This window comes from Schistocerca cancellata, chromosome 5, assembly GCF_023864275.1.
Source record: "Schistocerca cancellata isolate TAMUIC-IGC-003103 chromosome 5, iqSchCanc2.1, whole genome shotgun sequence".
In the NCBI taxonomy this organism is placed as follows: domain Eukaryota; kingdom Metazoa; phylum Arthropoda; class Insecta; order Orthoptera; family Acrididae; genus Schistocerca; species Schistocerca cancellata.
Genome location: NC_064630.1, coordinates 533092066 through 533105817, shown reverse-complemented (window position 1 = coordinate 533105817; position 13752 = coordinate 533092066). Strand labels below are relative to the sequence as shown.

The 13752-nt window shown below is 42.0% G+C and overlaps 1 protein-coding gene across 1 annotated transcript in view; it reads right to left on the bottom strand.

Annotated features, from left to right (window-relative positions):
• LOC126187470 (exosome RNA helicase MTR4) overlaps window positions 1-13752 on the bottom strand; it is a 117023-nt gene that overhangs the window by 14229 nt on the left and 89042 nt on the right. Inside the window, exons 11-13 of the mRNA XM_049928568.1 lie at window positions 7251-7568; window positions 6852-7040; window positions 154-317 (exon numbers count right to left, since the gene is read on the bottom strand). Coding sequence (XP_049784525.1) covers window positions 154-317; window positions 6852-7040; window positions 7251-7568 — 671 coding nt within the window. The remainder of the gene's footprint in view (window positions 1-153; window positions 318-6851; window positions 7041-7250; window positions 7569-13752) is intronic.

Genomic DNA, 13752 nt, shown 5'->3' with positions numbered 1-13752 from the left:
CCTGGAACTTTTCTGACAAAAGGAATAGTCTGCCATCATGTCATCTGACTGAGAACTTCATGTGGCTCTGTATGGAGAGACTGCATATCAAACAAAATTGCCAACACCACTCCCAATCTATTGTCCTGGTATTCACTTCTTAGGAATTCTTACCTGCTCAGTTCACATGCAACTCTTCCCTTCATTTCAATTACATCAGCAGCTGTACAATAGCCTAACCTTCTTAAAACTCTTTTCCTACACTTAAGTTCATCCATCTGTAGTAATGATTTTGCTTGCTTCAATTCTTGTTTAACAGCCTTCAGCTCCTCAGCGACCTGGGAATACAAATTACTTTTACATACAAAGCAATTTCAATTGGTGCAAGACACAATACTAGCTTTCTCTTTTAAGACAGTTAATTATTTTCCTGATTTCATCATTGCATATACTGCACTGCTTTTTCTTTAGAACTGACTGTATTGAATCTCTCAGTCATATTTAGAAAATGATTATTAAAGGGGTTTGCCATATGCTTGGTGTTGTGGACAATTTGGTCATTATCTTTAATCCCCGATATGCTTTTCCCCTCTAATTATTCTCCCCTCTGATAAGATTTTATTTTTAGAATTACAAATATTTTTCATGACTTGAAAGCTTTTAGATTTTTTTATTCCTCTTCTCACTCAAACAATACCTATAAAATGAAAGAAGTTGTACATCTGTGTTTATCCTTATCTTTTTATAATATTATTAAATAAACAATACCACATGAATGACTTATGAGATTCTGCAGACTTGCATATCTCACTCAGCGCACTTGTTGATACCGCACATGCATAAAATTTTCAATTCTTTATAGTGAAAATTAAGCTGAAATACTAATTACCATAAGAGGACCAAATTTGGTAGCACTAATATAAAGGACATGGGAAGAGAAATAATGCAGAATCAATTCAATTGAAACAATTTTAATGTGCTGCTATGGTACATCATAAAATTACATGCCTGTACCATTATTGCTACAAAATGGGCTGAATATGGTGCTCATCAGTGTCCAGAAGAGCCCAAAAGTGCAGGATTGCATTCTGCACAGCAGAACAAAGCATCTCAGTAGGTATGCTGGCTACCTCTCTCGATAAGCTACGCTTCAGATCAGCACATGTGAATGTTCCCCTTGCAAACTCTGTCCTTCAGGTAGCCCCACAAGCAGAAATCACAGGGCGTGTGACTTAGGTGATCATCCGGCCAAGCATTTGGAAACGGCTGATTGATAATTTGATTGTTGCCAAATGTGTTTTGGAGAAGCAGGTGCACTTCACAAGTGATGTGCGGTTGAGTTCAAAGCGTCTCTCTCCTGTAGGGCAGGTATGACATGCTGGTGAAGCATACCGCAGTAAGGCAGGCTAGTCACACTGCAAGTCTTTGGTCCTTAAGTGCCAACCTGTTCAAAAAAAGAATGGGCCAATGATGGACATAGCCATCAAGCCACACCATACAGTGACACATTCACCATACAGAGAAACTTTATGCATCGTGACTGGAGGTGGAGATCCCCACACTCGGCAATTCTGTGTGGTCACCTCACCCGTCAGAGAAAAATGAGCTTCATCTGTCCATAGGATGGTCCCCTCATCAACTTCAATCCTTGCTAAAAAGTGGAGAGGGAAGTCAACATGTCGTAGTGCATCCTGTGGTGCAAGCTGCTGTACAATATGGATCTTGTACGGATACCATTTGAGAATGGTTCGAAGCACCTTCCGTACAGTGGACCACAGGATGTTCAACTGTTACGACACAGCACACGCACTGCCTGATGATCAGGAATTTCACACAGCATTGTCTGCTATAGCAACAGGGATTTCATCAACAATGTGCGGTGCAACCAGTCATCGGCCTCTTCCCTGAGCGACGCCCAGTTCTCCAGTTGATTCAAAATTCTTCATCATGCTTCGCACAGCAGGTGGAGAAAGAGGATCCTCCTGTAATCCTTTCAGCCAGTGATATTCTCAAAGTACACCTGCAGCATTACTGTTGTGATAACAGAGCTTCACCAATAATGCCCTGCTCCTTTTGTCCAAGCTCATGTTGACATGTCAACAAGTGCACTGAACTGGTCAGGTGTGTGAGACTATGAATCACAATGACCGATCACGGCACCCGGTGGCCACGGTTGGAACTTTTCAGTGGCACTGTGTTGCATAGAAATTATGCATCCCATACTCTGGACATTAATGTTACCAACTTTGGTACTAGTACGGTAATTAGTTTCTATGTTATAATGTGTTAGACAAGGAAAGTTTAATTATAACCACCCAGTAATGTGTGAAAGGAGAGTGCAGAATAGTGAATGAACTTCATTATGCTAAACTTCCTTAAAATGTTAGAAATAAAAATTATGACATTGAAAACCAGATCATATTTAGCTGCATACAAATCTAAAATTAACAAAATGTCAACAAGTAGTAAGTTACAACCAAGAAAAGATTATTGCAGTAAAATGAAATACATACACTGTGAGATAATTTAAATAATAAGTAACAAAATAAGACCAGAGGGATTCCTTTTTTAATTTTATAAAGAGGGGGGGGGGTGGAGAGAGTTGGGATTAGGGGGGTGCGGGGGAGAAAAGAAAATGTATACATTAGGGAAAAAAAAAGAAAAAAAAGAAAAAAACAATGTATCTGAGAAACTGTGAGCATCAAAACTTCAAGAAGTACACTAACATCAGAACAGAGAAGAAACAGAGTACTACCAGCATTAACAGATGAAGATAATGACATATCCAACAACCATATGGAAGATCAAGCCACTTCCGCAACATTAATGAAATTGGGGCTCTAAAACCATCATCAAAATTTCTATTTTTTTAATTGCACTCGTTTATTCAAAATGGATCTATCTTTGTGAGAAAAATGTTAAAAATTTCTCTTTCTTATAACAGGTGAAGCCTTATGGGGGTGAAATTTTACCAATGCCTTTCGACTATATTTTAACATACCTCTGCTACAACATGTAACCTACTAAGTTCGAATAATTTTTGTATTTGTAATGAATTATTACAACAAGTTTAGGTTGTGACTACTTTCCACCTGAAAAGCAGCTTTTATAAACATTGAAACTATGGTCAAGAGGTTTAAATAAACTTTCCACTTTGCAGTTGATTGGCTGCTTATTATTATTATTATTCACAGAGATTTCATCCTACAGGTGCTGCTCCAGGCATGTACAATATTTTAAAATCTTAATTTTTTAATAGGTGATAGTTGAAATTTTCTGACTATCCACTGTAAAGCATTTTAACTACCCCATTTTATACAATCAAGCCAAGACATATACAAAATGTAAATAAGCACAATAGATAGAGACTACTTGTGCTTGTCAGGGTATAGTACCACATACTAGTGTGTGTTTCTTCCTACATCTGTTTCAATGATATCCTGATAGATATTATAGTCTAATGACAAGAACTCAACATAAAATAATCAAATGGATGACATATATTAGGCATACTTGATGGTATCAATAAGAAGTATGTACACAGACCTTCCATATAACAAAACTAGCAAAACTACTTCTGACTCGGGTTCTTCGGCCGACGTTCATCTAATGATTTTTCTGACGTTTCGCCAGCACGAGTGGCTGGCATTGTCAAAGCTTCACCCTCCATTGCCGGTGGTGAACTGGAGGCGAGCTCGCGGCCGCAGACTATATGTACCTGGCGCGCCAACGTCCGAGGGCTTCTCCGCGGTCATTTCCGGTGCGGTTCTCCTCTTGCTACCTGCGACGGTCGTTCGCTGCAGTACGGGAAGCCAGGATCCGTTTACCTTAAGGCTTTCCTCTTTCTTGTTGAAACTGTTCGCGTGTTTTTGGATTTCTACAGCTTCTCTGAACAAGCGCGTGTGATAGTGCTTCTCTACAGCCAGAACTTCCGTGTCGGCGAATTTTATTACGTGGTCGGTCTCATTCAGTGCGTGCTCTGCCACGGCCGATTTCTCCACCTGCCCCAACCTGCAATGTCGCTTATGCTCTTTGATCCTGGTGTTAATGGATCGTCCAGTCATTCCGACATAAACTTTTCCGCATGTGCAAGGTATACGGTATATTCCCGACATTGCAAGTGGGTCTCTTTTCTCCTTCGCCGATCTAAGACACTCTTTGATCTTCCTTGTCGGTTTGAAAATCGTCTTTACGCCGTGTTTGCGCAATATACGGCCGATTCTGTCCGTCACTCTGGGAATGTATGGCAGAAAGGCCGTACCCGACATTTCTTTTTCTGGTTCCTTACTTCGCCGAGTGTTTGGCTCTGTTACACTTCTAATGTAATTTGTGGAGTACCCATTGCTCCTCAGAACAGTTTCCAGGTGTTGCATTTCTCGTTTGAGGTGTTGAGGCTCACATATTCGTCCTGCTCTCGTTACGAGCGTACTAATCATGCCTCTTTTCTGGCTCGGGTGGTGGTTTGACAGTTTGTGCAGGTATCGGTCCGTGTGTGTCGATTTTCGATACACGCTGTGTCCCAGGTTTCCGCCGTCCCTTGTGACCAGCACATCTAGAAATGGAAGTGTCTTGTCCTTTTCCACTTCCATGGTAAATGTTATGTTGGCATGGAGGCTGTTCAAGTGTCTCAGGAATTCACCGAGCTGTTCTTCACCATGGCTCCACACCACGAAAGTATCATCGACGTACCTGTACCACACCTTAGGTTTGCAAGTCGCCGAGTCCAGTGTCTGTGCTTCGAATTGTTCCATGAAGAAGTTGGCCACCACTGGACTGAGAGGACTACCCATGGCAACGCCTTCCAGCTGTTCGTAGAAGTCGCCATTCCACGTGAAATAGCTCGTGGTGAGACATGCATGGAAGAGCTTTTTGATGTCTTGCGGGAACATGGAACCGATGTGCTCCAGAGCGTCGCTGAGTGGCACTTTCGTAAATAACGAAACAACATCAAAACTGACCAGGATGTCGTTTGGCGCAAGTTTCAGTTTCTTCAGCTTCTCAATGAAATGTCCTGAGTCCTTAATGTATGTGTCGGTCTTTCCCACGTGTGGCTGGAGCAAAGAGGCCAAGTGTTTCGCCAGTTTATACGTTGGTGAGCCAGGAGCGCTAACGATCGGTCTCAGTGGAACGTTGTTCTTATGGATCTTGGGTAATCCATACAGCCGAGGTGGTAGGGTTTCAGTGTTGCGCAGGTTTCTCTGTATGTCCGCTGGCAGAGAAGATGCCTTGATTAATCGATTCGTATTCCGAGTGATACGCTGCGTCGGATCTGCGCTTAGTTTTCGGTACGTCGTCGGATCTAATAGGTCTCGGATCTTTTGCTCATAATCTTCGGTCTTCATTAGTACGGTCACATTCCCCTTATCGGCAGGCAGTACTAATATACTCTTGTCAGCGTTGAGATTCTTAATGGCTTGTACCTCTTCTTTCTTCAGGTTGCAAGCTGGTGGTTTCGCTCGGCGCAGTATCCTGGCTGTTTCAGTGCGTATTTCCTCTGCCCTTTCACAAGGAAGGGTCCGAATGGCTGCTTCGGTGTTCGCAATGATGTCCTCCATAGGTATAGTTCTCGGAATGATAGCGAAATTCCCTCCTTTTTGAAGAACAGACACTTCCTCTTCGGTCAAATGTCGTTCAGTGAGGTTGACCACTGTGTGTGACATGTCGGAAATCGCCTTGTCGGTCTGCTTCTGGCATCTTTCAAACTTTTTCTTTTGCCGCTCGGTGCAGCGCTCGAGTTCGTTCTGCATCCTCCTGTGAGTGATGCTGTCGATCTTGTCCCAGTCGTCTCGATGCATTCTGCTACTTAGTTGATAGAAAATGTCCAGAAGTTCCTGATCCGTTCTTGCCAAGTCTCTCCGTGTTGTATGTATTCGCTCACGAAGAAAAGCTCGTTCCATTCTGTCGTAGATACGATGTGCTTGGGCGGTGGTGAATAGGCGCTTGCATCTCAAGAACTTCGGTGTAGCACATTCATCTCGGCACCGAGACAGAAAGGCGAGAGAGGACATCAGTCGCGCTTTCTTCTTCCGTCGTTGGTCAAGGCGTCGGTACAATCTGCAAATCTCCTCCCCGTAGAGGCGTAATACAAAATTGTTAAGGCTTTCGTGGCCACTTGTTGACAAACTGCCTATTGGCTTCTGTCTCGGGTTCTTCGGCCGACGTTCATCTAATGATTTTTCTGACGTTTCGCCAGCACGAGTGGCTGGCATTGTCAAAGCTTCACCCTCCATTGCCGGTGGTGAACTGGAGGCGAGCTCGCGGCCGCAGACTATATGTACCTGGAGGGTGAAGCTTTGACAATGCCAGCCACTCGTGCTGGCGAAACGTCAGAAAAATCATTAGATGAACATCGGCCGAAGAACCCGAGACAGAAGCCAATAGGCAGTTTGTCAACAAGTGGCCACGAAAGCCTTAACAATTTTGTAAAACTACTTCTAATGCACCAACCCTCATGATTTATATTGTTCACAGTACAGAGTGTCTGAAAATAACCTGGTGGGCTGTACTATTACTAAATGCACTGTGAATTTTCAATTGTCGAAACAGCTACACAGACATTAGGCCTAAAACCAAGAAATAATATTTGGTGCAAAAAAATAACACAGAGAGAGAGAGAGAGAGAGAGAGAGAGAGAGAGAGTGTGTGTGTGTGTGTGTGTGTGTGTGTGTGTGTGTGTGTGTGTGTGTGTGCACGCGCGCTCTGGGGGGGGGGGGGGGGGGGTTAGAATAAGAAGTAAGATAAGCAGCAGAAGCAAATTTCATCTGGATACCACTCTTTTCAGAGTAATCAACAGTCAATTGAATTGCCTACAACAGGGAATGCTTTGACAAGACAACAATTCTGAATTATACGTATCTCATAAATATTATTACCTGGTACTTCTTCTCATACATAGCATACAGTTCATCTAAATCTGGATCTTCATGCAATGGGTGAGCATACAGCCTTTCCTCAAACGCTGTAATCTTTTTAACAACATCTTCAAAAATGTTATCCTTTATGTGCATGTCTGTAATTGGATTCAAAAGTGGTATGCCTTTTGGAAACCGTCTCTTCACTTCCTATGAGGAAAATTAAACAAGATAAATTAGTCATTGTGAAAGATGAGAATGAAAAAAATAAACAATTTAAAATAAAAACTTGCTCTTCATCACTTGTAATTCTTTGATTGGAACTATATTCCTTATATTGAACTGTAATTTATCATAAAATGGATGCTTTACATAAAAAACCTTTCAAGTGGAATTAAAACACTGACATAAAACATGTACCTGGATTGTTTTCAGAACAGATTTCCTATTATCTGGGGGTCGTAAATCTTTTGGATAATACAAACGGAGAGAACTAATTTTTGATATCAATGTGTGCAGAACTGGAACAACTTCAACCTCTCCAGCCTCTCCTTCTGGGCACGGCTTGGGCTGGCCTGAGGCTGCTCCACCAGTCCCTTCAGCTACATGAAGCAAAACATCCACAACTATGGTGGGCGCATTCATAGGATTGCCCTTCTTCTTTCCTGGAGTTGCCTCACCTTCCTTCTTGAAATTAATAATAATACCCCATTCAAATTCCTCATCTTCGTTTTTTACCTAAAATTAAAATACTGTGTTCAGATGACATTTTATTTTGTAAGAGTATGTAGTATTTGTATCCATTCTCAGGAACATCAATAGTTTACTACTACAAAATGTAAGTTCATTTGATTTACCAACAAAATTTGCAAAATATGATAAAAATCCTGAAGTCAAAGAGAAAACGAAAAACATAATAATCTTGAGATGATTTTTGTTTATGAAGGCTCATATTTTATCCAGAGCTCACCATTTGAAGCATCGTCGACAGTACCGACTGCGCCCCTTTGGTACAGAGCCGAGTGGAGGGTCTGAATCAGAGGCTCAGACATTTCTATGACTGTGTAGGCTGCAGATTCCTCGACTTGCGCCATAGGGTGGTGGGGTTTCGGGATCCGCTAAATAGGTTAGGTGTCCACTACACACAGGAGGTGGCTACACTGGCAGCTGGGGCCGTGTGGCGTGGAGTGGACAGTTTTTAGGTAAGACAGTCTTGGGAAAGATCAAAAAGGGCTCTAGTCTCAAAGGGTACAGGGAAAATAACTGACGAGAATCGACCGAGCAATAGTCTTTATTCTAGTTGTAAATTATCATAACTGTGTTGGAAAAGTACCAGAGCTTCAAGTGCTGATAGAAAGCACTGAAGCTGAAATTGTTATAGGAACAGAAAGCTGGCTGAATCCGGAAATAAATTCTGCCAAAATTTTTAGAGGCGCAAACCATGTTCAGAAAGGATAGATTAAATAAAGTAGGTGGTGGTATGTGTGTCTGTTGGTAGTAGTTTATCTTGTAGTGAAGTTAAAATAGATAGTTCCTGCGAATTACTATGGGTAGAGGTTATACTCAACAGCCGTACCAAAATAATAATTAGCTCCTTCTACGGACCCCCCAACTCAGATGATATAATAGCTGAATGCATCAAAGAAAACTTGAATCTCATTACAAATAAGTACCCCACTCATACAGTTATAATTGGTAGAGACTTCAATCTACCCTCGATTTGTTGGCAAAAATACACATTCAAAGCCAGTGGTAGACCGAAAACATCTTCCGAAATTGTACTAAATGCTTTCTCTGAGAATTTCTTTGAACAATTATTTCATGAGCCACATGAACTGAAAAAAAAAAAAAAACCTATTTAAAACAGAAGATAAAAATTCGCTTGATGCCTTCCCAAGAGAGAGTCTCCATTCCTTCCAAGCTAATTATGTAAGTGTAGACCAGATGCGGCTCAAATTCAAAGATATAGTATTGACAGCAATAGATACATTCATACCGTATAAGTTAATAAGAGATGGGATTGATCCACCAAGGTCCACAAAATACGTCAGAACATTGTTACAGGAGCAACGAAAAAAGCATGCCAAATTTAGAAGAACGCAAAATCCCCACGACTGGCTAAGTTTCACAGAAGCTCGAAATTTAGTGCGGATGTCAATGCGAGATGCTTTTAATAGTTTCCACAATAAAACATTGTCTCAAAATATGGTAGAAACCCCAAAGAGATTCTAGTCGTATGTAACGTACACCAGTGACAAAAAACAGTCAATACCGTCACTGCAGGATAGCGATGGCAATGTTATCGATGATGGTGCCACTAAAGCGGAGTTAATAAATACAGTTTTCCGTAATTCCTTCACGAAAGAAGACGAAGTAAATATCCCAGAATTCAAAACCAGAACAGCTGTTAGCGTGAGTGACATAAAAGTAGATATCTTAGATGTTGCGAAACAACTCAAATCGCTTAAGAAAGGCAAGTCTTCCAGTCCAGATGGTATACCAATCAGGTTCCTTTTAGAGTATGCAGACAATAGCGCCTTTCTTAGCAATCCTATACAACCGCTCACTTGACAAAAGGTCTATTCCTAAGGACTGGAAAGTAGCACAGGTCACACCAATATTCAAGAAAGGAAATAAGAGTAACCCATTGAATTACAGACCCATATCACTGACCTCAATTTGCAGTAGGATTTTGGAGCATATACTGTACTCGAACATTATGAATCACCCTGAAGAAAATGACTTATTGATACATAACAAACACGGATTCAGAAAATATCGTTCTTGTGCAACACAGCTAGCTCTTTATTCCCATGAAGTAATGAGTGCTGTCGACAAGGGATCTCAGATCGATTCCATATTCCTAGATTTCCAGAAGGCTTTTCATACAGTTCCTCACAAGTGACTATTAATCAAATTGTATGCATATGGAGTATCGTCTCAGTTGTGTGTCTAGATTCGTGATTTCCACTAAGAGAGGTCACAGTTCGTAGTGACAGACGGTAAATCATCAAGTGGAACAGAAGTGATATCTGGCGTTCCACAAGATAGTGTCATAGGCCCTCTGCTGTTCTTGATTTATATAAATGATCTAGGTGCTAATCTGAGCAGCCCCCTCAGATTGGTTGCAGATGATGCTGTAATTTACCATCTACTAAAATCATCAGATGATCATTTCCAATTACAAAATGATCTAGAGAGAATTTCTGTATCGTGTGAAAAGTGGCAAGTAACACTGAACAAAGAAAAGTACAAGGTCATCCACATGGGTACTAAAAGAAATCTGATAAATTTTGGGTATCGTACAAATCTAAGGGCTGTCAATTCGACTAATTACCTATGAATTACAATTATGAGAAACTTAAATTGGAAAGACCACATAGATAATATTGTGGCGAAGGCAAAACAAAAACTGCACTTTGTTGGCAGATCACTTAGAAGATGCAACAAACCTACTAAAGAGGCAGCGTACATTACACTTGTCCGTCCCCTGCTGGAATATTGCTCGTGCAGTATGGTATCCTTACCAGGTAGAATTGATGAAGGACATCGAAAAAGTGCATAGAAGGGCAGCCCGTTTCGTGTTATCACGCAATAGGGGTGAGAGTGTCACTGATATGATACGCGAGTTGGGGTGGCAGTCACTGAAACAAAGGCGGTTTTCTTTGCGGTGAGATCTATTTACGAAATTTCAATCACCAACTTTCTCTTTCGAATGTGTAAATATTTTGTTGACGCCCACCTATGTACGGAGAAATGATCCTCATAATAAAATAAGAGAAATCAGAGCTCAAACGGAAGATTTAGGTGTTCCTTTTTCCCACACGCCATTCGAGAGTGGAATGGTAGAGAAGTAGTGTGAAAATGGTTCAATGAACCCTCTGCCAGGCACTTAAGTGAGAATTGCAGAGTAACCATGTAGAAGCAGATGTCACTTTCTACCTTTTACAGAACAGCTAATAATGTTTCAATGTAGTTTGTCATCTGCAATTCTTTTGTTCGTGATTACAGACCCCACGTCACAAAAACTCTAGGAACTGTACTTGAAACTTACAGGGTACCTTGTTGTTGTTGTTGTTGTTGTTGTTGTGGCCTTCAGACCAGAGACTGATTTGATGCAGGTCTCCATGCTACTCTATCCTGTGCAAACTTCTTCATCTCTCAGTACCTACTGCAACCTACATCCCCCTATGATTTTTACCCTCCACGCTGCCCTCCAATACTAAATTGGTGATCCCTCGATGCCTCAGAAAATTGTCCTACCAACCGATCCCTTCTTCTAGTCAAGGTGGGTCACAAATTTCTCTTCTCCCTGATTCTACTCAATACCTCCTCATTACTTATGTGATCTACCCATCTAATTTTCAGCATTCTTCAGTAGCACCACATTTTGAAAGCTTCTATTCTCTTCTTGTCCTAACTATTTATCATCCACGTTTCACTTCCATACATGGTCACACTCCATAAATATACTTTCAGAAATGACTTCCTGACACTTAAATCTATACTCGATGTTAACAAATTTCTCTTCTTCAGTAACGCTTTCCTTGCCATTGCCAGTTTACATTTTATATCCTCTCTACTTTGACCATCATCAGTTATTTTGCTCCCCAAATAGCAAAACTCATTTACTACTTTAAGTGACTCATTTCCTAATCTAATACTCTCAGCATCACCTGATTTAATTCGACTGCATTCCATTATCCTCGTTTCGCTTTTGATGATGTTCATCTTATATCCTCCTTTGAAGACACTGTCTACTCCGTTCAGCTGCTCTTCCAGGTCCTTTGTTGTCTCTGACAGAATTACAATGTTTTTATTTCTTCTCTGTGGATTTTAATTCCTACTCTGAATTTTTCTTTTGTTTCCTTCACTGCTTGCTCAATATACAGACTGAATAACATCGGGGATAGGCTACAACCCTGTCTCACTCCCTTCCCAACCACTGCTTCCCTTTCATGCCCCTCGACTCTTATAGCTGCCATCTGGTTTCTGTACAAATTGTAAATAGCCTTTCACTCGCTGTATTTTACCCCTGCCACCTTCAGAATTTGAAAGAGAGTATTCCAGTCAATGTTGTCAAAAGATTTCTCTAAGTCTACAAATGCTAGATCATCATTTCACGATGTTGCCAACAAAATCCTTCTCCTTGTTTGAATCTCATAACTTAAAAATACCTGCTGCAATTACAATACAAAATACTGCAGCACATACTAGCATAGATGAACATGGCTTAGCCAAAAAAAAGGTTATCTGAAATGGCTTCCCTCCTTAGTTTGGTTAACTGGGGTTGTGCCATATTTATTACTCTTTTCTGCACAGCTCTCTGCTGCTCAATGCCTCTTCCATTCAGTGAATAGTTATCTATTCTCATAAATCAATTAGAAGTAAAGGAGACCACACACTGAATAGTGATCAATAGGAACACACACACACACACACACACACACACACACACACACACACACCGTCCCTCTTCTTCGCTTGCACATGCACACACACATGCGTGCACACGCGCAGGCAGGTGGACTGTGGTGAGGGATGTGTCAGGACGGATTTGGGGGGGGGGGGGGGGGGGAGAAAGAACTGGGAAGCAGCAGGAGAGAGGTTGGGGGAAGCTGGCAGCTTGGAGGGAGGCAGGATAAGAATGCGGATGGGAGAGACAGCAGATGTACGGGACAGGGATTTGACACACAGGCACCTTCCAGTTCCAACTCCACTACACCATTCCTCACTAAGAACTACTAATCCTTGGAGGGAAAGACATTCCAAGAAACCAGTGTCACAACCATGGGCACCAGAATGGAACACACTTATGCTAGTCTGTTTACAAGCCATCTAGAGGAGATGACAAGAGGGGAGACTGCTGGGGAGATGTGGCTGGGAGGATTACGGGAGCTAAAGATGTATTGCAACGATAACTACTGTCAGCATAGTTCAGAGAAGCTGGTGTTAAAAATCTAGATGGCACAGCTTGCAAAGCTGCCATTGAACTCGATGATGATGATGGTGACTCGTTTGTGGGGCACTCACCTGCCCGGTCATCAGTGCCCGTACATAGTCCCAATTTTTACACTGTCCAATTGAGCCACTATCACGAATGATGATGATCATGATGATGAAATGATGAGGACAACCCAAACACCCAGTCCCCAGAGAGAGAAAATCCCCAACCCTGCCAGGAATTGACCCCAGGACCCTGTGATCCAGAGGCAGCAATGCTAACCATTAGACCACGAGCTGTGGACACTGAACTCAAGCATATTGTGCTCAGCCATGTGTTCTGCTACTGGGTAGGCAACTCTGTTCGCAGCCTCAGTTTAGTGGTGTCCATTTATTCTAGTGGACAGCTTTTTGGTGCTCATGCCCACACAAAATGCTGTGCAGAAATTGCCGCAGAGCTGGTATGTGACATGGCTGTTTTCAGAAGTGGCCCTGCCGCTGTTTGGATAGGATAAGACTGCGAGAGGTCTGGAGGAAGGTGTACCGAGTGGGTGAGTTGGCCACATCTTGCATCTGGGTGTTCGATAGGGATACATCTCCTATGTCAAAGAGTTGGGAGAGGAAGTGGAACAGGGCTGGATTGGAATGCTGTGTATGTTACTGGGTGCAGAATATCACTTTAGAAGGAGTGAGAAGGATTGTGGATGGTACATCCCTCATATCCGGGCATTATGATAGGTCATCAAGCCTTGGTGAAGGACATGATTCAGCTGCCCAGTTGTGCCAGGCTGGAGTGATTTGGGTGATGAAGTAGGGGTTCGTTTACAATTGGTTCTTGGGGGGGGGGGGGGGGTTTGAATAATCTATTTTTTTTGGTGAGTAGGTTTTGGGCAGGAGGGGTAGTGCCTATATGTAAAGGCCTTTGTGGTTTTTTCAGCATACCGGGCAAGGGCTTTTCATAACTGCAGATTGCTGTCCC